At 40.4% G+C, this 24,877-nt stretch overlaps 2 protein-coding genes across 2 annotated transcripts in view; one reads left to right on the top strand and one right to left on the bottom strand.

Moving 5' to 3' along the window:
* Positions 1-24,877, top strand: part of qsox1 (quiescin Q6 sulfhydryl oxidase 1) — a gene marked incomplete at its 5' end in the record, with an annotated part of 72,365 nt that overhangs the window by 40,399 nt on the left and 7,089 nt on the right. The window contains one exon of the mRNA XM_023285855.3: positions 2,618-2,794. Coding sequence (XP_023141623.2) covers positions 2,618-2,794 — 177 coding nt within the window. The remainder of the gene's footprint in view (positions 1-2,617; positions 2,795-24,877) is intronic.
* LOC118471566 (uncharacterized) lies at positions 7,244-11,523 on the bottom strand. Its single transcript, XM_035956868.2, has 5 exons — positions 9,488-11,523; positions 9,318-9,386; positions 9,076-9,147; positions 8,442-8,513; positions 7,244-7,813 (listed from the first exon to the last, which is right to left on the bottom strand). Exons 1-5 carry the CDS (start codon positions 11,487-11,489, stop codon positions 7,605-7,607), a joined length of 2,424 nt encoding a protein of 807 aa, XP_035812761.2. The 5' UTR covers positions 11,490-11,523; the 3' UTR covers positions 7,244-7,604.

Genomic DNA, 24,877 nt, shown 5'->3' with positions numbered 1-24,877 from the left:
ACAGAAAAAAAACACATACATGAGCAGATATTTTGATCGTGTTTTGTTGCTGTTTTTTCTGAATTTCCCTTCTGCGTTTTTGTCATGTGGTCCCAGTTAAAATTGAGCCTAATTGTGACTGTGTGAAAAGGGATTATGTTAGATTAGTGGAATGTGAGTGGTTAATAAAACGGGCAGATGACCAGAGGCTCCACGACCAGCAGCGACGCTAATCTCCCCTCCACACACACACACACACACACACACACACACACACACACACACACACACACACACACACACACACACACACACACACATATACGTACACACAGAGGTTAATCCCGAGGTTTACGGACCATCATGTGACCTGCAGATGGACCAGCCAAAAGGGGCGTCCATCTGGTCCCCCACAGACCACCAGCTTAACGGGCGCATGAACGCACAGTTTGGACTGTAAAACAAAACACAGCCTCTTCAAATCCACACTCTGCATACAGTATTAAAGCTGTGAATCCAGAGTGCTGCAGGTTCATTGATGATTTTATTAAATAGCCCCCCTCTGCCATGCTCACAAACTCCCCCCTTCTTCTTCTTCCGGCTGCTCGATTCATCTAAAGGCACTGCTAAGCCGAGAACAAAAGCAAACGGCTCAAGGAAAATATGTTTGTGGACTGTTGCGGTCCTGAGACAACAGCCTGGCCACCATTCACACAGAGCGTTAACGGCGTTTAATCTCCAGATTGGGTTGTCCCATTCTCATAGATTATTGGTCCCAATATGGGGTTAACCCAGCTCTGACTGCAGGAACACACAACCGTGGGAATCCAGGAGGCCTCCGACACTCGCTGCCATTAGCGAGCTTTCAGGCAGGTTTACTGTTTGCAGTTTAATGCACCGTGATGACGAGCTTTAGAAGGGCAGGAGAAGTTATGTGCTGCAGCAATGTGCACCGTGTTGAGGATTTTAGGTTTTGAAGTTGAACAGGTTGGGAGATGCAGCAGAGATGCTTTATAAAGGATTTTTGGAATTTTTGTGTCGCATAAGTCTGCAGATACTTTGTTCTCATTCTGAAAAATCCCAAAACAACAATATGTTTGTGTTAATATTCTCCATTTTCTCTACAGTGCAGCTAAGAGCCCACAAGCACATTTTTTCTACAGAAACGTGGGTCAAAACAGATAAAAATCAACTCCTTAAACATCTGGGCATTGAAGATTTTACTAAATGTTACTTATCACTCTAAAGTCAAGCAGTTTCTGGGTGTTTTTTATTCAATATGGGTTCGTTTTTCATTGCCTCTGTGGAAACCATGGCTAGAAGTAGGGAGAAATTTGTTTTGTGCAGTTTAATGAAAACAAAAGTAGAATTCCTTTGCTTTGTTATTTTACAAAAACTGAAAAAAGGTAACAACGTACAATATTTGTTCAAATAACTACATATGGAAGAAAAATGGTGGCTCTACATACTATAGATACTTTACCACTTGTGTTTTAATTGGGTTTTAATCTACTCCATGTACAGTGCCTGCAGTTCAGTCAAAAAGTCCCTGAATTGTTGTCATGTGACTGTTGGTTGAAGCTGAGTTCTGAATGACTTCACTGTTGCAACAAAGAGTGATTCATTTTTTGGTTTTGAAAGAATGCAGTTAAAGCAAACACTTTCTTTTTGGTGAATTTTTAAATGAGATGTAGAATATCACAAAATCAGCGCAAAAAAAAAAAACAAGCTTAATTCATTTGAGCAGGTTGGGAGATGCAGCAGAGACACTTTATAGAAGATTTTTGGGATTTTTTAGAAGCATAAGTCTGTAGATATTTTTCATATATTGAAAAATCCCAAAACAACAATGCGTTTGTGTTAATATTCTCCATTTTCTCTACTTCGAGTGCAGCTCAGAGCCCCACAAGCACATTTTTTTCTACTGAAACATGGGTCAAAAACATATAGTTTAATTTTTTAAAATAAATTCCTTGAACATCTGGGCATTTATAGTTTTAGCAATCAGTTTCTGGGTGTTTTTGCTCCTGTCATATTTTTTTTATTAAGTGTTCGTTCATTTTTCATTGTCTCCATGGAAACCATGGCTAGAAGTAGGGAGAAATGTGTTTTGTGCAGTAAAATGAAAACAAAAGTAAAATTTCTTGGCTTTCTTATTTTATAAAAACTGAAAAAAATGGTACCAACATGTACAACATTTGTTCAAATACCTACAGGTGAAAGAAAATGGTGGCTCTACAAACTACGCGTTTTACTACTTGTGTTTTTAACTGGCTTCCATCTACTCCATGTACAGTGCCTGCAGTTCAGTCAAAAAGTCCCTGAATTATTGTCATGTGACTATTTGTTTCAGCTGAGTTATGAATGGCTTCACTGTTGCAGCAAAGAGTGCATCATTTTTTAGTTTTTTAAAGAATCCAGTTAAAGTAAATGCTTTTTTTTTTTTTGGTGAATTTTTAAATGAGACGTAGATTATAACAAAATCAGCACAAAAAAATAAAGCTTGTGCTTTATTAAAAAGGTCCTAGAGAGGAGTTTGTTGTGAATATGTTCACTGCTACAAACACGTCACATTCCTGATTTTGGCCAGAATCGCTGCTGCTCATCACTGGTGTAAACTCATGTTTTTTCCCTGCAGATCCTCTGGAGGTCCTGAGTGCGATGAGAAACTATGTCCAGAACTTCTTCGGCTGCAGACCGTGTGCAGAGCACTTTGAGAACATGGCGATGGAGAGTCTGATGGAGGTGAACTCGCTGTCGTCTGCAGTCCTGTGGCTCTGGTCCAGACACAACCGGGTCAACAACAGACTGGCAGGTAGGAGGCGGCATCATCATCTGGAGCCATTTTGAAGCATCTCTCTACTGCAAACTCTGTACAGTTTGTCAATTTATTTACTTTTCATGCATTGACCTCTCTCCAGACATCAAAAATGAGAGAATGTATGACTGTGCAGACCATCTGCACTGCAAAAAACAGACAAGTGGTGCTTTAAAAAATTATGAGGAGAAACTGTGAGTTCCTTCTCTGTCATCCAAACATTCATAATTCATCATTAAAAGAGTTGTAATTAAAGTAGTGGCAGCAGGACTTTAGATTTTTCCATCAATGAAGTGTGAACACAGTAGGAAGTTCCAAATTTGAATTTTATGAACTGTGCTTCTTAAATTTCTATTATGTGACATATTTTTGATTGAAATCAACTATGTGGCTCTGCAAATATAGCTATTTTTGTGATGTAAAGTAAAATACCACAAATGTTGTGCAAAATCCCGTCTAGACCACATAGTATGTATGCTTTGAAAAAATATTGACGTAATATTTTAATCAGCGTTAGGACACTACAAATGCTCATTATTATTAAGCTTTTTTAATCAAAGAGCTTTTGAAGTTCAAGTTTCTCAAATGTGAGGATTTTTAGATTTTTTTTGTATTTTACTGTATTGAAAAATAAAATTAATTGAGTTAGTTTAGACTACTGGTGGGACAAGATAGCAATTTGAAAGATTTACCCTGGTTTGTAGGAAGTTATGATGCTCATTTTCCCCTAATTTCTAATAATTCATAGACAAAAATGACCGAATCAATGCTAAAAATAACAGTTGGTTGCACCCTGAATGAAAAGGTAAAAGCGGATGTTTGCTTTGTGCAGTACTACAAAGTGAGCCCATGTTACACCTTAGTTTACTAATCCATTATTACGCTCTGTCACTCCCGCTTTTCCCATCAAATACTTCCCTCTTTCCACTCTACTCTCCTCCGTGTCCACCCGTCCAAACCAATGGGATCTGAATGTCTCCCTCCTGGGTTTTGGGGGACGTTCCAGCTTCCTCTCGTGGTCACTTAGTCGTCATAATACGACTAAAAGAGGGTGAGGGGAGGAAGGACGGATCCTCAGATCAGACACCAGCTGTCGCTCCGTCTTAGTCCTCCAAGTATCATCTGCTTCTCCCTCACGCATTTTCTCCTGACCTCCTCCCTCTGACATCCTTCTCCACACCCTTCCTTTGATTCCTCCTCCACCCACTATTGTCTGAAAAAGTCATCAACCATTTCTTATTCATCTGCTCTGACTTGTTTCCTCAAATTCTGCACTTGTGTCTTGAAGGCAGGTCATCTTTTAAATTCACCCAATTATTGCCTTTTAGTGGCTCATTCACAGAAATAAAAATGTCCAGATCTAGCATCCGCTGAGAGCCCCAATCTGATACTATTTTCCTAGATAATATACTACAAGGACATTAAAGTTATTAGGATCTATCTGCTTGACAACTGAATAACTCTGCAGTGCAATAAGAGAAAACCAGTATTTCTGTGTTCGAGCTGTTCCTTAATGTTTCATAGTTGATCCCAAAGCTTGTTGCAAAGCTACAGTAGAACATTATCTGAAATGTGGTGTTAGAAGGAAGGGTGTACTGTCTTTTGGAGCTCCACAAGCTCCTGTATTCTCTTCATATACATCAGATAATGTGTTGTAGATTAGCTGTAGTACCTGGTTCTTCCTCTAGGTGGAGCCTCCAACTGTTTAGTACTGAAACAACCTGAGGAGGCGTCACTCGGACCACTGGTAGTTCATGTTGGCAAGCAGAAAGTGTAGTAAGAGTTTAGCTAGCAATGGGCACCATGACAAAGACTTCTGTGCCGCTTAATGACTTCCAGTCAGCGCTTATGTGTTTCTGTGTATGGACAAGTGATGCTTTGCCATACCGGATTTGTTTAAATTTTCTACAGCATGAAATATAGACATTTTTAAAAATATTTGTGAATTTTTTGATGGCTATGTCAATAGTTTCTGGATAAAATGATTTCAGAATTTGACTCACTTTAGTAGGTTTTCCACACATTGAAATTTGGGGCTTTGTTTGACTGACAATATATCAGGAACTATTAAACATAAACACCTGAAATTTGAACTGTTATTTCTCATCATGTCAATTCAGAATTGTAACATTATATTTGGAGAACCATTTTGAAACTCCAGAACTCTGCTCTACTTGAATTAGGCTAACTAGCAATAGTTTTGTGCTTGTGGTACAACTTTAAAAATAATAACGTTTTTTCTGCTTTTGTGACCAAGTATTTCATATTAATAAGTATTCTGTATGTTTTGTTTTCTATTATTGTGACATACAGCTACATAGTTCAGAAAATATCACTACTTAACCTCTGTATTGTCAATTTTCTTGTCAATGTGAGCTTCATTTTTTTTTTCATATTCCAACTCACCTGTAAACACAGACTGTTTAATCTACTTGTCCAATATTGCAGATTCTGAATCGATGACATGATGAGAAATAACACTTATTTCAGCTCCCCTCAAATTAGAGACTATTTAATCTGTGTGTTCAGGTTATGAATCAATGAAATGATGAGAAATAACAGTGAAAATTTCAAGGTTTTATCTTTAAAAGTTCCCAACATATTGTTGTTCAAACAAACATAAACTGAATGTCCATAGTTTGATAAAGTTTGAAGCTAATCAGAGATGGTGAAGCAGAAAGAATATGATTATCTGAGATGCACCTTTTTCCAACAGGTCTCTCAGTATATTACACTTCCTCACATCCGCCTCCAGAGTGCTAAACAGCTCCCTCCTCCCTCGTCTGGGTTCATATGATTTTATTAGGCTGTCATTAACAGCCTACTTTGTTAAATCACTATCTTTTGTTTGTGTTTTGTTGACGGCCCTCTCTTCTATCTCGGGGACAGCTTGTGTCCTGAGCAGCGGGGGCCAGAAGGACAGACACTCAAACGCCGTCCAGCCTCCCCCCTCCGTCCATCCGTCTTCCCTCTATTCCCGCGACTGTCTTCCCACTCGTCCTCCCCCGGGACTCATATCCTGAGCTTGACAAGTAATAGTGCAGCATCCTCACAGGAAATCTCCCCCAGGATCCTGCACACACACACACACACACACACACACACACACACACACACACACACACACACACACACACACACACACACAGACACACACACACACACACACACACACACACACACACACACAGTCTTGCATTTCTTATCTTCTTGAGACCCCCAAATTAATGCCTACCATTTTAGGACCACCCTTTCTACACACCATAGGAGCAAATGAAAGACATCCCTGAACTTGGCAAAAAAACTATTTTAACTATATCACCTCAGATTTAAGATACACACCAAATATATATATATATATTTTTCAATGTATTTTAACTGTACTTACAAGGCCCGCCGGAACTTTAAATTTTAAATATCCTGTATGTGTCATTACTGTGATACAACTCAAAACACCAAAATAACCTAACAAAAATATCAAAACAGCTTTGTTAGAAGGCAACAAGTCTTTAAAAATTAATTACAAACATGCTTGTGTTTATCCCATCCTTCTGATGAACTGTTCTGTCTTGAAAGAAGGGAAAGAAACAGATTAAAGTCAAGAATTTGAAATATGTTTTGTCAGACAGCATATAGCATAGTCATGGCCATGGCCCAGTGTTTCCCCTCCATGTATCTCCTGTGCTCGTTCCTGTCTGTCTGTGTGCATGGTGGTGTTGTGGTGCTGCCTCTGTCACTCTCCTGGATCCCAGCTCAACCTGCACACATTTCTCCCATCAGCTCATCACCTTATCCAGCATATCTACCCCTGCTCAACTCACCCTCCTCACCAAATCATTGTCTCAGATACTGTTCATATGCCACTAAAAGTTCTAGTCATTTTTGAGAATCTGTTGTTTCCATGTTTTATACTTGTGCCCTGGGATCATTACACCCTGCCTGTCCTCTTTCTAACCTGCCTGCTGTCCCTGCACCTCTCCAGCCAGCTACACTCAGCCTGTCAGCCATCGTCTCTTTCCCACTCACCTCCATTCTCTGGTAGCTTGCAATGAACTTCCATAACTTCACCTCATCTCTGTCCTGTGTTTATTTTGTGTAAGTAATCAGACAAAAGCACCTGTCTGTGTAACACTACAGAGCATGCATACGGGGAGCTAAGGTAAAGGTTTTAATGGAGCCGTGTTAGGCTTACCACATAAATACAGACATGGATAAAGTATTCTTTTCAGATGTGCAACATGCAGTGAGATATGCTATGAAGTTTATCGTCGACCGTGTCTGAAAAAAAAAATAGATTACACAGACCATTTTCGCAGGATGCAGGAAATACAAAGAAGAGATGCAGTGAGAGGCACAGCGTCCCGAAGATCTACAAAGTTGTCTGTGTGGGCAGTCGTGTGTAGCTGCTATATAGGAGTCCAGAAATCAAATGCAAAGGCCCAAAAATGAGTATAACAGGTCTCCTTTAATGAACAGGTGTGACTTAAATACAACAGTGTCTTCTCAGACAGAACACCTACATATCCAAAAGGTTCACCGCAGTAAAAAAGACGAACCAGGAAGTTGTTGCATTGTATTGCATTGCATTATAAGTGAAAGGCTCCTTAACCTTTGGGGTCCTTTAATCAAACCCTTTAACAATGATTACATGTAACTTTTTTTAGTTTTTACAACAGATGAACAGTTTCAGCCTCACTATGTGTACAGCCAACATATAATAGATACACCTCATGTATCCTATAGAAACAGAAGGCCTCCTGTCATGATGTGGAAGGTGTAGGCCTACCTTTATAAGCTTGGTCCATGTCTACAGTCTCTGATCTGAAATAATTCTGTTGTAAACATAGAACTTGACCGCTTTCCAGTCCCTGTCAGCGAGGGCTTCAGGGGAAGCAGCGATGCACTTCTCACAGGCTTGTTTTCCAGGTGTCTTGCCAATACGAATGAACTCCATCAGAGACTTTTCAACTGCTTTCACCTCCTCTGTTGACCACATTCGTTTTACCTTTCTAGCACCTTGGAAAGGAGATTGTAAAGAACACTTATTACACAGGAAATTTAATACATGTTGAAAATTGTCAAACATTAACAGAAAAGGGGAAGCCAGCCTGGGTTTCCTGCCGTCCCACCAACAGGTGTATGTGCTTGTTGTGTATGCAAGTGGTCACTCACTAAAGAACATGGGTTGAGTTGAGAGCCTACCTGTGTTTGGCCTGGACATGCCAGTATATACAATTTTTCATTTTATGTTGTTTTGCAATTCATTGTTAAGGAGCTACCTGCTTGGTAATTACTCTCACACTGCTGTTTACTTAGCTACCAGGTAATTGTTTTGGCGTGTGTATATAAATGTTCAAACAGTGCAGAAAAATAGACCTTGCCCTATAAAAATAAAAAATAAAAAAATGAAAAAGATCAAGAAGATATTTTCACTTTACACCATTTGTGAGACAAAGGCATTGTGATGACAAAGTACATATCCCAGCCAAGCAGGAGAGACTGGACAGACTTGCTGGTGTCTGGCATGAAAAGGGTCGATCAGCTTTTGATTTGCTGTTCAGTTACAGTGTATAGAAAAGCTATAACAATAATTTAACATACATGTGGAAATACAGGACACATAATGATGACGACACATTCTTACCTCCCGAGCCTCGTTTCTGTCCAAGCTGCTGTTTTGAAGTGCCTTTCTTATCTCGAGTCACAGGTTCCACTCCTAGAAAACATTCATAGGAAACAAAATTATGCATGTAGCATGACTAGCCTACTGCAACACATTCTACAGAAATTTTCACAACACGCAGAGAAAACATAGCAGTAAATAATATCAATATTAGATGTGTTCCATTTACACGCCAGTTGGATAACACTATTTTAGTCATATTTACAGTATGATTTATGTAATAGAGAATTAAGTCATTAAAGGAGCAAGCACACTCACTTCCTGGCTCTAGAAAAGGAGTTTGACTGACTTTTAATGTATGTTAACACTTCTGGAAGTAAAACACAGAGAGCAGTCCACCTTTGCTGTGCATCATACTCTCTCTCTCAACCATCTTTCCTGTCTCATCTACAGCTGTCTTATAGAAAGAAAACTAATAAATGCATCTGCAACTTTTTTGATAATCAATTAATCTGTGCGAGTCATTCTTTTGAGAAAGTAAGTCCAAATCCTCTTATTTCAGCATCTTAAATGTACAGTGTATAGGAACAGCTCTGAGCTGCTGACACAAATGTACATAATTTGTTGGGAAAAGTAAGAGCTGTACCACGCTTACCTCCCGAGCTTTGCTCCTCTACAGGCTGCTGCTCTGAAGTGCCCTGTTCGCCTCGAGTCACAGGTTCCTCTCCTAGAAAACATTCATAGGAAACAAAATTATGTACGTGTCATGACTAACAGTCTATACAGTCTAACGCATGATGTCCAGAATTACTGTGTATAGATTGAGGATGATAGTATTAATACAAAAAAAGGAAATGTTATTGTGATCTAGCACACGAATCAGAAGCACAGACATACCTGGTGGAGCCGCTGGACCTTCATCTTCAGATGACTCCCCTGAGCTTTTTTCCACAACTTCATATCGGTCTTCACGATGGCAAAGGCAATTTGTATCAAATGAAAAATATGTGAATTAAAATTACAGACGTGCACAGTTAACTTTGCCATTACAAGTAATAATTTCTTACCATTTGGGCTGATCGAGATTTGGTCCAGACTTTTCCCCTTGAATTCTGCCAGTCTGCCCTGTTCGCAGGCCATCAATACCTTACTGATCTTAGCTAACTGCAAAGTCCCTTCGGGTAGGCGATAGAACTTCCTGTGTACCCTTATGTCATGCCCCAAAAAGTCTGCCAAAAGATCTTGTTCGGTGTCATTAAGATTGAGTACTCTTGATAGAGTGGCCACTTGTTTTCTTAGTTTTGTTGATGACAGAGCTTCAGGTTTTTCAGCCCCACACTTTCTGGCCAACTCACGGATGCAGTCAGACCCCCGAAGCCTTGTTTCAAAACCTGGTCTTGCAAATAAATAGATGTTTTCACCTATTCCACATGAGCTTCTCTCCTCCACCATTAGCTCCAGAGATTGCACCATTACTGGAGTAAGGATGACAGGCACCTTTCTGCCACGCTTCCCTCGAATTTCCACACGTTCAAAATGCTGGCAGAGCCTCTTCTCCAATGCCGTCAGTGCTTCACCAATATCTTCATTAAGTGGGGAGTTGTCCCTGGTGAGAAATGCTTCCAAACGCATCTTTGAGACCTCGCCTTCCCGCCTTCGGTTGAAAAGGATTATCTGTGCCAATATTACTTTAGCAAGATTGCTCCAATTCTTCGGGATTTTCTCAACCAACAACTGCTTGTAGTATTGCTTCTGTTTGTCAGTCATGTACATATGCATTTTTTTCACATCCTCTGCCAATGGAATGAGCTTGGGTTTGTTCCATTTCTTCTCCTCAAGTGTACGGTACGCAGCAGAAGAGATCATTTCATTCCAGGTAAGACTGTACAAGCGCCTAAACTCTTGGACAACCTGCTTCTTTTCATTGTTCTGAGATGAAAGAGCTTCAGCCTCCATGATATCGGCAACTCTCTGGATGCTTTGCCCTAGCTTTGTGGCTAGAGTGGGTTTCCCAAACTTGTTCCTCTTTTCATCAAAGCCAGCTACTTCTTTTACAGCTCGAATCACATGGTGAAAGTGTTGTGGATCAATATATTCCTCTATTGTTTTCAGAGGGGTCACCGTCCTTCCTATGATCAAGAGTCTACCCAGTCCTCGCATAATTTGACGAACATTGTCATGCTGAGAGGCAGTTTCACGTTGGCGGTTATACATCTTCTCTCCTACCTTCATGATATAGATGTCTTCTTTTACTGCATGGGCAATTTCGTCTTGAGTCATGCCATTCACAAGGGCCCATACCTTCGTGTGAACATCTTGAGGTACAGGCTGAGCAGAAGCACAGAGTGTTTGTATTCTTGTTTTTCCGGGTAATGTTCTGCGAACATTTTGAGCAAGTGTGCACCGTTTTGCATGCTTCCACAGCGATTTGCGCTTGAAGTACCCAAAGCATGCAAAACAATGCTGATAGTCCTTTGGATTGCTCTTGCCATCACTTTGCTGTTTACAAGGTACCAGTGTCCCTTCTCCTTTTGTGAGTGCCTCAATGTTGTGTGCCCTATTTCCTTGCTTGCGAAGGAGATCCAGCAGATTTCTCCTTTCTTTAGAGTTCGGTGGATACATCACTGCACGAGCAACTTCCTTTTTATCCCCATGTTTACGTTCCAGGTGGCGTGCAATTTTTGTTTGCGGTTTCCCGCAGTACATGCAGTAGTTTCTCTTTTGGTGGTACTTCTTGCACCCATCTACATTTGGAACATCAGCTACAACCAGAGAACCACTCTTCTCAACTGAACTAGAGATAGAAGATTTTTTACATCTTGTGTAAGTCTTTATATCTTTCTTTCTCTTTTTGTATCTCTTGGTTTTGAGTCTTGATTCACCTGAATGCTCTTCTTCACTAAAACTTGAGCATCTCTTGTAACTTCTCTTGTATATTTTTTTTGTTTTGAGTGTTGATTTAACAGAATCTTCTTCCTGACTAGAAAAAAAGATCCTCTTTACTTCCATCCCTGTTTTGAGTCTTGGTTCATCTGAATCCTCTTCTCTGGAATGCACACTTGCTTCCATGCCTTGCTTCTCTTTCTTTGCTCCCAATAACCCATCTGAGACATTTTTTGATTCTGATGATGTCTTTGGTCTTTGCTTCTGACTTCTTTCTTCTAATGATTCATCTGAACTAGCCTCTGATGATGCTGGGACATACTCATCCGCACTGCTGATAGTGGAAGGTGACAAATTGGAGGTGTACCCAAGCATTTCTTTGGTCAGCTACAATAGAACAGACATTTATTTTACATGAGAATCAAAAGGGATGCAACTTCATACTACAATTATCTTCTCTAAAAATGTACATGACAACAAATTAATCTGTTTAGCTGATTATTCTGGGCCAATGCAAATAACATTTGACTACTGTGTCTACCACTAAGAACTAACAATAAGCATGTACAACATGAGCTTTACTTACAAATACACTGTCTGTTCTTGTTAAGGGTGGAACCTCTATTTCATCTTCCATCTGCAAAAAATGTAAAGGGAAATTAGTTACATTTAAATTGAAGCATTTTGAAATTTTTACAGGCAAAGATTACTTACAGATTTTTATTAATTATGTAAATTATGCAAAAACTAAAGTCTGCAGGCTAAACTTGCGGAGCAATAGACACACTTCAACAATCAGAATTGTTTATGCAAGTTAGCAACAGCAAAAGGCTAGCTGGGAGTCAAGGCATATAAGTGTCTCTCAGCTCTGGAAATCAAAAGTTAGTTTCACGTGTTGAAACTAGATTGAGGTGGAAAGCTGATTGGGAGCTGTTGGTCATAACTGATCAGCATTTTGAAAACACAAGTGGATCACAGATTCCTTTAATTCAGCTCAGAGTACTGCCGTGTTTTGACCCTTTGCAATGTTTGCAAAGATGCCACAAAGGTGACTTTCAAAAGAAGTCCGCAGAAATTTTAAAGTGTAAGTGACACTGCATGTGAAGCCATGAATGTTTACTAATGAGACACAATATCTCTGTCATTTTGTGCTTTTGTTTGTCACTCTAAAGTACATTATAAAAAGGTGCCGTACAACTTACCACTGTGTTGAGTCTACCGTCTAACAAGGTCCTTTCTCTCTCATCATTCAATCTTTGTGTCTGAGCCTCCTCATAGCGCCTCTCACACGCATCTTGATGTGCTTTGAGTTTCTTAAGGCGACGTGCGTAACGAGTTTGAGCCTGCAAAACACAGAAAAATTAAGTTTTAAAATGTTTATCCCTGTTGAGCCAAATTATTTTTTGGACATTCGTGCTTTATTAGACAGGAACAGAGCATGGGAGCAGAGAAGAGCAGAGGGTTTCTGAATGGAGTACATTTTTTAAAAAAGTTGCGTCCACAATAGGACTGGGCAGAGCAGAGGGACAGATGTCTGCAGCAGTAATACTATCGGTTAATTTATTTTATTCTATTCTATTTTATTTTATTAGCTCCTCACTCTTCAGCCTAGTGTTTGGCTGCCCTATGAATAAAAACAGTTGAAAATGTGGAGATCTAGCCGCCATCTGAGCACGAGCAGCTGAGCTAGAGCACAGTAGATGTGGCACTGTACAGCTGTTGCAGCGCACATGTGTGTTTTTTACAACAACAACAAAAACAATAAAACATTGTCAGTCGCCCTCTTAATCAACAACAGAGGAATGGATTGCTGATCGGCACAAGACGACGGCACAGACACTCAAAATAGCGTTTTAATCTTATAAGTTAACGAGCATCGGTTATCAGTCAGAAAAAAAATTCAAAATGTGTATCCCTACTGCTAACATATTCCAGTTTGGAGCCAATTGTTCAGATTGTAACTGAAGCGTCATCTCATCAGGCTATAACATCAGAGGAAAAAACTGGGGGTTTATGAAATATGCATTTTCACTAAAAGCAGCAGATATAATTACATCTAATTTCTCTAGTTACCGTCTTTATCTTTAAGAATTATTGTTCAGTCACATAATACACTACCACAAACTACTTACTATAAACATCATCAAAATAACAGCTCAATATGTTTTCTCCCACTCACCTGTGCAGTCAGAAGGTCGTCAGTGGAAGAGAACCTTGAGCCATCCTCCTGTAAACACAGTGACACAATCAGTCAAACTTTTACACAGCACATGACTCTGTATTTCAAGCTGCACTCTTTGGCAGTTTATATATGCAGTTAACACTGTGAATCTGGACATCATCTCAATGTCGATATTTCCTGGTGTGTGAATGACTTATGAACGCATCAAACATACAATCACATTACTGATAGTGTTGCTTACGCAACATGGGTTTATCATATTGAACAGTTTGGTCTTACAGCTTAGACAGACTATGAAGACAATGATTTATGGTGTTACAACATGGCTTTAATCAGATTATAGCTCAATGCAACAGCCCTGTAGCACCTTTAAGGTTTTGACTCAGGAGATGTCTAATCAGAACTATTCATGTGGCAGTGACGTGTATTACTTGTTTGATAAAACAACAAACACTCATGCGGTCCTCCTCCTCACTAAATAGGCCTATGTTTTTTATGACGCACTGACAGAAACAGAGTTCAGAAGCTTCATCATATGTTTTAACAACAGAACAACTCACTGTGTGCATAAAGACAACTTTAGTTTATTCATAAGTTTTTCTCTCTGTCAGTCTCAGTCATGCTCTCTCTCTCTATTCATGGTAGGACAGATGAGAAAAATGAGTTTCATGTCAATAAAAACATGTGTGCCGATGTGTAAAACTTTGTAGTTGTCCAGACTCGCCTGAGGATTGTACAACGAAGCGAGTTTAGTGAGTTAGCAAGGTATGTTGAGACTAAAGTCAGAGTTTTCAGTAGAAGGTGGCTCTCTTTTTACCTGGCTACATCTCCATGGTAACATATGCTGTGGAGCTAACCTGGTCGGGAGCAGGTTCTGTTCAAAGTTTAGGTTTAAATCGGCCGTAACAAGCGTCTCTTTAACCAAGGCGTCTCCTGACAATTACTTATGAGTGATTCAGATTGTCAGCTGAAGGATGAAGTTGTATCTGTAAACCTGTTGATCTCTACATTACCAAAACCACTGAATGAAGCAGTTACAGTATCACACACTGGATGCATCACGTTGCCATGGGAACCGACATGTATTTAGTTGGTGATGTAGAAATCATGTAAACATGTTTTTATGTTTGGTCCATTTACACGCTGGTACTGTAGCTGACAAATCATTGATTAGAAAACTGATTATCTATTGGTATTTATTACAGAGAATATTCAATTAGTAACATTAATTTCACTTTGATTCATCACTAATTAAAGTGATCTCCTGCATTATGGGATAGTATCAGACTAAATGCTCTTCAATACAATATCATGTTTAAATATATGAAGTTTAAAGTTTAATAGATTTATTGTACAGCGGTCAGTTAAAAAAATAAGTGGATGCAGTTTTCTACCAACATTCCTGTCTTACATCTTTTCCAGTAGTAGCTTTATGCCATCACATATTTTATATTCATCACTGTTCTCATAATAACCTGCTGACTGAAGCAGCTGCACACTTTCGGTTCATTATGTGCTGGAAAAGCGGCACATGACGCGCTAAAACGGCCACTTTCATGGGAACGCGCACAGAATCCGAAGAAGAACGCCTGACAAAGAAAACTGATAACCACCTTTGTGATAATCGTTAACTCTAACTAAGGCTAGCTTTAGGTTTTATTGAGCAGAGTTACACAAAGAAAGCCCGTCTATGTTGAACTGGCTTCTTAGTACAGCCCTCTGGTGTACTTGACGTTAGCCGCTAACCGTTAGCGAACGTAACATTAGCCGCTAGCTAATCACCATCGTGAAGTTTGAGCACATCGACACACAGTTAGCTACGTTACTTACGGTGCTTTAACTTACGTATGAAAACCGCATGCAAGTATAATGAACAGCACATTATTATGAAGCAAAAATAACTCACCATGTCCAATATTAACACCGCCGCGGTGCGCGTGTAGAGCAGTAATCCGGTCTGAACTAGATGACAGAGCAGGTGTGGAGCCAAGCAGGAGCGCTGGTTTTATGACACAGCACACGCCAGAGTAACTCCGCGCGCAGTTATAAAGAGCAACAGAGATACTGGAGGGCCACAAATTTCCAAATCAATACATAAAAATGGTAACCATAAAAAAATAAACACAACAAAAATACAGCTGTTTACAAGCCATTGTCATGAACAGATAAGAAATTATTATTATCATATTATTATTATTATTATTATTATTATTATTATTATTATTATTATTATTATTATTATTATTATTATTATATTATATTTTATTTTTTTTTATTTTTTTAACTGAAATCACTGGTGGAGGGGAGATGGTTCTTGTTAGGACCGTTTCTCACACACACATCATGTGGGGGGAAGATACAATCTATGGACAGATGATAGGACAGAGGGGTCTTATAAGGACCACAGCTGGAACAGTGTTAGACTGGTATTGCTGTGGGTGATATGAACCCATAAGTTTCCTGAAGTAGAGACATTAGCAGGTATGCATACATCCAACACACTGCATTCCCATTCACACACAGTACAGTAAGCATTGAAGCTGTGATATAAAATGGTGAAATCAGTCTGAATACTTGCTTAAAAGCATAATCGAAAGAAGGAGAACTGTGTGACAGTCTCACTAAAATTCTCCTATCTCTACCTCTGTAGCATTCAAGCATCCTGCATCTAAAGGTGGTGGAGGTGGTACATATAAATGGGCGGCCATTTTAAAGTCTCACTCTCTTTTGTTCTGGCCACTTTAGTTTGCTCTTGTGTTTTGTTTATTTAGTTATATCACACACAGTTCAGGTTGTGTTGGTTTGTTTAGTTTAATAATTATCTTTTCCTTCCTACATTGTCGTAGGAAGGAAAATTTTTTTTTAACCTGAAATCACTACATAGGTGTGATCGGAGCAGGTGGGGGAGGGGAGATGGTTCTTGTTAGGACCGTTTCTCACACACACATGATGTGGAGGAAAGATACAGTTTATGGACAGATGATAGGGCAGAGGGATCAAGGACCACAGCTTGAACAATGTTAGACTGGTATTGCTGTGGATGATATAAACCCAGAAGAGGAGATGTCCTCAGAAACATGGACTCCCAGAAATTTAAAAGTCTGAACTCTTTCCACCTTTACTCCTTTGATATGGAAGGGTTCTGTGTCATGCTTCCTCCTGAAGTCCAGTATCATCTCCATTGTTTTAGTGGTGTTCAGTGTGAGGTTATTCAATTCAATTCGATTTAATTTTATTTTATTTGTACACCGCATATTTACAACACGTCATCACATAGCGCTTTACAGAAAGAACAGAAAACAAAACACAAAAATCCAAAGTTGCTTTTGGATTTCCTATAAGCAGCAGTCAGTGATGGTGGAAAGGAACCGAAAACCCCCCTAGTGCAGGGGTGTCAAACTCATTTTAGGTTCAGGGGCCACATTTAGCCCAGTTTGATCTCAAGTGGGCAGCACCAGAAAAATCAGAGCGTAATAACCTGTAATATACCCACCGTTCCAAATTTTTCCTTTGTTTTAGTGCAAAAAAAGTACATTCTGAAAATGTTCACATTTAAGAAATTATCTTTTTACAAAACATCGGGAACAACCTAAAATTTCTTTAAAAAATAAATTCAATTTCAAAAACATTATGCCTCAGTTTATCATTTACATGTGCATTACAACTTCCAGATCAGAGTGTATCTACAAAGGCACAAAACATTTAGTCGCAGGTGTCTGGAACTGAACAATATATTATTTTTACTTTATGATCAAATCAACTTATCAAGATCTAGAAATGATTTGGAATTTGCATCCATTTTTTAAAAAATGACAAAAGTCAGACAAAATATTACAATAATGAGACACAAAGCAACAACAAAAAATGGACGAATGACACAAGCCAGACAAAAAAAAGACACGAAACAACAAAAATGAGACAAAAAATAATGAATAAAGCGAAACACAAAATGACAAAAATAAGACAAAAAACACAAGCAAGACAAAAAGGAAACATAAACCAGCAAAAATGAGAAACAAAACAACAAAAACATGAGACAAATGACCAAAGTCAGACAAAAAAAACAAGACAAAAATCAGCAAAAACAAGGCACAAAAGAACAATAAGCAATCTAGTATTTTACTTTATGATCAAAACAACTTGTCATGGTCTGGGACTTATTTTAAATTTACAGTTTGACAAATGTACAATTCTCTGTAATTTTTAGACTTCACAAAGTCATCCCACGGGCCGAATTGGACCCTCTGGCAGGCCGCTTTTGGCCCGCGGGCCTCATGTTTGACATCCCTGCCCTAGTGGGGTGGGGTGGGGGTGGGGGTGGGGGGGGGTGGGGGGGTGCAGAACCAGGCTCAGGGAACAGGGAGGGAGGACATCTGCCTCGACCGGCTGGGTTGGAGTGGGGATGAGGGGGAGGGATAGCAGGAGAGGTTGGGGTGAGGAGAGTAGGACAGCAGGTGGTGAGGCCAGCGGCTGGAGATCAGAGACATGGAGCTCCACATCCAGAGACATCCATGGAGAGATCAAGCACAGGACACAGGACCTCAGGGGAAACACAGAGTTAGTCATATGTAATGGTGATATATAATAGTATAGAGAAAGGAGAGGAGCCCAGTGCATCATGTGAGTCCCCCAGCAGTCTAAACCTATAGCAGCATAACTAAGGGACAGCTCAGGTGATTCCTGAGGAAGGTTTTAATCCTCATCTTAAAGTAGAGATGGTGTCTGCCTCCAGAACCAAAACTGGGAGCTGATTTCACAACAGAGGAGCTGAGAACTGAAGGCTCTGCCTCCCATTCTACTTCTAGAAACTCTGGAACCAGCCAGTAAACCAGCAGTCTGAGAGGGAAGGGCTCTGTTTGGATGATAGAGTATTATAAGGTCTTTAAGATACCATGGAGCTGGTCATTAACAGTTTTATAAATGAGAAGCAGGATTTTAAATTCTATCCTGGATTTTACAGGGATCCAATGAAGAGAAGCTGATACAGGAAAAATATGATCTCTAGTACTGGTTCCTGAACTCTGCGTGCAGCATTTTGTATCAGCTGGAGGGTTTCTAACAGAGTTTTGGGACAACCTGACTACATAAGGAATTACAGTAGTCCAGCCCTAGAAGTTACAAAATGCATGGACTAGTTTCTCAGCATCACTCTGAGACAGAATGTTCTTGATATTTTATAATCATTTCATAGATGAAAGAATGCCATCCTGCAGACTTGCTTTATGTGTAAGTTAAAAACAACATATCCTGATCAAAAATTACTAGTAGAACTGGAGGCTAAGGCAATGCATCTATAGAAACTATCTAGTTAGACAATGTGTTTTCATTCACTGAGCACTACATCCAACAGCCTCTGGACCTCAACCCTGTGCCCAGTCTGTTGTCCGTGAACTTCATGACTGTGTTGAGCTAGTGAGCAGTCATTAGTCTACAGAGAGTAAAGGAGAGGTCTCAGCACACAGCCCTGACAGGAGCCAGTGCTGAGAGTGATAGGGGAGAATGTGGGAACCAATTTTCACTCTGTGGGCGCTCTATGAGGGATTGTTGAATCCAGGAACAGCACACACCTCACCTCATGGTCCTTCAGTTCCGGTGAGGGATATCAGTGTTGGGAGGAGGCATGAAAGGTATGGTATTTGTCGTGTTGGCCTCAAACCTGGCAAAGAAGCAGTTTTAGCTCTGTCTTGCCTTGCCTCTTTAGTTCAGCTCTAGCAGAGCTGTACTGCTGATTTGTCCCCTGATCTGAAGGTGGTGTTGCAGCTTTGTGGAGCTTCTGGACCTCGCTCGTCAGGCTTTCTGGTTTGAAAATCTACAGATGCACTTGTGGACTGTGATATTGTCTGCACAGTATTTGATGTTAAACAACAAAGTCTCTGAATATTCCTCCATCTCTCCTTAAGTGAACAGGTCTCATTCAGTGTTTCTGAAACACCTTGTTGCTAAGTTGTAATAGTTTTGTGGTTGGATTTGTTGTTCTGCTGTGGGGGAGTGCTGACTGGCCCCAGATGGCCAAGAGAAACAGTATTGTATCCATACTGGATGTTGGATATACACAGTCCAGGATATGGGTTCCCCCCTTGTTGCAGTTCATACGCTGGTAAAAACTGGTGAGAACACTTTTTAGACATGTTTGATTGAAGTCTCCTGGTATGATGTGTCTGTGATGGACTGGCGACCTGTCCAGAGTGTCCCCTGCCTTTGCCCTAAGTCAGCTGGGATATACAGGTTCTCTCACCACCACCACCACCATCATCATCATCATCATCATCATCATCATCACCCATTGCCTGAAATTGAATTGTATGTATAGGAAAACTATATACAATCCATTAAGGTAATCAGAATTGATTTAATATTTTGTGGTCTTAAATTGATTAAAAATAAGTACATAATACACAAAAAGTTGTTTTTATTTATTTTTTCAAATGTAGACAGTTACAAAATAGGTATTATCATTATTATTATTATTATTATTATTATTATTATTATTATTATTATTATTATTATCTGTTTTGTAACTGTCTTTCATCCCTTCATTTTAATGTTTGAGTCATACTTGCAGTTACATATGTTGGCCAAAGGTGGCGCACTTCATTTTTTTTTTAACACACACTTGTTTTTACATATATTGGCCAGAGGGGGTGCACTTCTTAAAACCAATACACACGCAATTGTAAAAATCCCTTCTTCTTGAGTCCATACCATTTTTTCTAGATTTCACCACCAGGGATGCTAATGAGCCATTCTCTATCAGATGCAAGGGTTTTCCTTATTAGGACCATGGTTTTGGTCCTAACTTGTCCATCGGTCCTAATATGTAAGGTAATTTTATGGATTGATGTCTCAAGAAGAATAGTAATGCGAGAACACACACACACACACACACAGACACACACAGACACACACACACACACACACACACACACACACACACACAGACACACACACACACACACACACACACACACACACACACACACAAACACTCACAATTCCCAAGGTATTGTGTGACAGCAGGTGGCAAACACTCTGGCACAAGCCGCACACACTTCCCTTCCCCTCCTCCCCCTCCCACATTGTTTCGGCCTCTCCGGCGTGGGTCAAGTTGTGGCGTGTGGCAGGAGGGGGGAGTCGCTCATGGCGGAGGGTGAGTCGGGGTCCTCGGGGGATAAGTCGGGGAGGCGAGGGAGGAGCCGAGGGGTTTGGCTGTTTGTTTCCCCATAGAAAGCTCACTCCATCCACTCAGGCCCTCCTCTCCCCTTTGCCTAAAGTGGAGCTCTTTAGCAGGCCTCCCCGCCCCTCCTTTTCAGAGGCAGCCATGCATGAAAGAGCAGCTATTTGTAAAGCAGCCCAACAATTAATTTAGCTGGCAACAAAGAGGCCCCAGGGCCCTCGGCCTCCGTGCACAGGCTGAATTAAGACTGGTGGCAACTCGGTCCTGTTGCTGCTTGTCAACAGCTGAGACTGATTCACATTTCTACAGACATATTAATGCTGCTGCTGCAGGCCTGACTGCCTTCAGGACTTCCATCTGTGTAGAATGTGTTGGTATTTATCAAAATGTTTCAGTGTTAAGAAGCTTCCTTAAAACAAAGACCCGATATTATAGAATATATTAGTGATAGTGATATTTTTGACAGTAAAATGCAAGACTGGAAAACTGAAAAAGTTCCATGTATACACTACAGGCCAGAAGTTTGGAAGCAAGATCAAACTTGTACAAAAAAGATTGTTTCATTGGTGTACTTTGTACAAAATAAACATTATTATAATATAAAGAGGGCCCTGGGTAAGACACTGAACCCAAAGTTATTTCCAATGGCAGATGAGCACCTTACATGACCTAAATGAACACTGATCTAGTGTATATTAATGGAACATGTTCCCCTAGTGACCAGGAAAGTAGTATAATGACAACAACTACACATCTGTAGGTGCCCACAGTGGTCTGTGTTTGCATCTACAAGGAGTTATAATCAGTACATAGCCCTTCATCGGGCAAGTGATGATATTTCCCGCCTCTCAGTGATGTTGAGAAGCATGTGGTTTTCACCCATCCACTCAGCGAAGATCACTCTACATTACAACACATTACATCGTGGCATTGGACCAATCAGCAGAGGCCTGGAACAAATCAAACTTTCTCTTTTCTCTGAAGTTGGAAAAAGACGAACTTGCGGCTTGGTCCTCTTCCATATTTGCGGTCGACACGTTGAAACTAACCAGGGTTAGTTGACAAAACTCACATTTTAGGGTTGAGATAGTTGTGCCAAGTGATGAGATATATATATATATATATATATATATATATATATATATATATATATATATATATATATATATATATATTGCTTGACTTTTTTTTTTTTTTTTTTTTACCACTAACGGTTGAGGAACATTATATGGTAACTTCAGTTATCTTGAATTTCAACATGAAAATTAAAAATCTTGAAAAATGTCACAAAAGTAAACACATCTGTCCTCTATAACACTCTAGGGTGCAAATTTTGAATTTCTGAAGTATTACAATGAGTGCCCTTTAAAGGGCTAAAGAAGAGAGTTTCGGGACTATGGAAGTGGTTTGGTTACAAATATACAAGGAACCTTGGAACCATCAGCCACAACATTCTGGCCACTGACAGGTGAAGTGAATAACATCGATCATGTTGATACTATGTGGTGATCTGCTGGGAAACCTTGGATTTTAGCATCCGTGTTGGTGAGACTTGGACACCCGAATAAACATTATCCCAGAACAAGCACACTCCATTATGCGAATGGAAATACTGGCCCACCCCCAGAGGAAAATACATCCCACAACAATTGGGAACATCTTGAGAAACATGGCAATCACCCAAGACGTTGATTTGACCTCCAAACTTCCCTAGACCCCATTCTGATCAAACACCAACAGGATGCAGTGGAACAAGTTTGATTCCCAGGCACCTCATTTCACAACCCAGAGCACCCAAAGGATCCACCTACAGGTTCCAGACCCCTAAGACACCCTGAGAGGTCCTCTGATCCAGGTCCAATGGTACAGAACATTTTTGACCACCAACACAGTATTAGGCAGGCACACACACACAGACACACACAGACACACACACACACACACACACACACACACACACACACAGACACACACACACACACACACACACACACACACACACAAACACTCACAATTCCCAAGGTATTGTGTGACAGCAGGTGGCAAACACTCTGGCACAAGCCGCACACACTTCCCTTCCCCTCCTCCCCCTCCCACATTGTTTCGGCCTCTCCGGCGTGGGTCAAGTTGTGGCGTGTGGCAGGAGGGGGGAGTCGCTCATGGCGGAGGGTGAGTCGGGGTCCTCGGGGGATAAGTCGGGGAGGCGAGGGAGGAGCCGAGGGGTTTGGCTGTTTGTTTCCCCATAGAAAGCTCACTCCATCCACTCAGGCCCTCCTCTCCCCTTTGCCTAAAGTGGAGCTCTTTAGCAGGCCTCCCCGCCCCTCCTTTTCAGAGGCAGCCATGCATGAAAGAGCAGCTATTTGTAAAGCAGCCCAACAATTAATTTAGCTGGCAACAAAGAGGCCCCAGGGCCCTCGGCCTCCGTGCACAGGCTGAATTAAGACTGGTGGCAACTCGGTCCTGTTGCTGCTTGTCAACAGCTGAGACTGATTCACATTTCTACAGACATATTAATGCTGCTGCTGCAGGCCTGACTGCCTTCAGGACTTCCATCTGTGTAGAATGTGTTGGTATTTATCAAAATGTTTCAGTGTTAAGAAGCTTCCTTAAAACAAAGACCCGATATTATAGAATATATTAGTGATAGTGATATTTTTGACAGTAAAATGCAAGACTGGAAAACTGAAAAAGTTCCATGTATACACTACAGGCCAGAAGTTTGGAAGCAAGATCAAACTTGTACAAAAAAGATTGTTTCATTGGTGTACTTTGTACAAAATAAACATTATTATAATATAAAGAGGGCCCTGGGTAAGACACTGAACCCAAAGTTATTTCCAATGGCAGATGAGCACCTTACATGACCTAAATGAACACTGATCTAGTGTATATTAATGGAACATGTTCCCCTAGTGACCAGGAAAGTAGTATAATGACAACAACTACACATCTGTAGGTGCCCACAGTGGTCTGTGTTTGCATCTACAAGGAGTTATAATCAGTACATAGCCCTTCATCGGGCAAGTGATGATATTTCCCGCCTCTCAGTGATGTTGAGAAGCATGTGGTTTTCACCCATCCACTCAGCGAAGATCACTCTACATTACAACACATTACATCGTGGCATTGGACCAATCAGCAGAGGCCTGGAACAAATCAAACTTTCTCTTTTCTCTGAAGTTGGAAAAAGACGAACTTGCGGCTTGGTCCTCTTCCATATTTGCGGTCGACACGTTGAAACTAACCAGGGTTAGTTGACAAAACTCACATTTTAGGGTTGAGATAGTTGTGCCAAGTGATGAGATATATATATATATATATATATATATATATATATATATATATATATATATATATATATATATATATTGCTTGACTTTTTTTTTTTTTTTTTTACCACTAACGGTTGAGGAACATTATATGGTAACTTCAGTTATCTTGAATTTCAACATGAAAATTAAAAATCTTGAAAAATGTCACAAAAGTAAACACATCTGTCCTCTAATAACACTCTAGGGTGCAAATTTTGAATTTCTGAAGTATTACAATGAGTGCCCTTTAAAGGGCTAAAGAAGAGAGTTTCGGGACTATGGAAGTGGTTTGGTTACAAATATACAAGGAACCTTGGAACCATCAGCCACAACATTCTGGCCACTGACAGGTGAAGTGAATAACATCGATCATGTTGATACTATGTGGTGATCTGCTGGGAAACCTTGGATTTTAGCATCCGTGTTGGTGAGACTTGGACACCCGAATAAACATTATCCCAGAACAAGCACACTCCATTATGCGAATGGAAATACTGGCCCACCCCCAGAGGAAAATACATCCCACAACAATTGGGAACATCTTGAGAAACATGGCAATCACCCAAGACGTTGATTTGACCTCCAAACTTCCTAGACCCCATTCTGATCAAACACCAACAGGATGCAGTGGAACAAGTTTGATTCCCAGGCACCTCATTTCACAACCCAGAGCACCCAAAGGATCCACCTACAGGTTCCAGACCCCTAAGACACCCTGAGAGGTCCTCTGATCCAGGTCCAATGGTACAGAACATTTTTGACCACCAACACAGTATTAGGCAGGTGGTTATAATGTTATGCCTGATCGGTGTATTAACGTACAAAGGTGGTTGGGGTTAGGGTTGGGGTTAGGGTTAGGGTTGGGTTAGGGTTAGGGTTGTAAAGCACTTTGTTGAACGTAGCTAAA

This window comes from Amphiprion ocellaris, chromosome 2 (genome assembly GCF_022539595.1).
Source record: "Amphiprion ocellaris isolate individual 3 ecotype Okinawa chromosome 2, ASM2253959v1, whole genome shotgun sequence".
Classification (NCBI taxonomy): domain Eukaryota; kingdom Metazoa; phylum Chordata; class Actinopteri; family Pomacentridae; genus Amphiprion; species Amphiprion ocellaris.
This window is presented reverse-complemented; position numbering and strand designations above follow the sequence as displayed.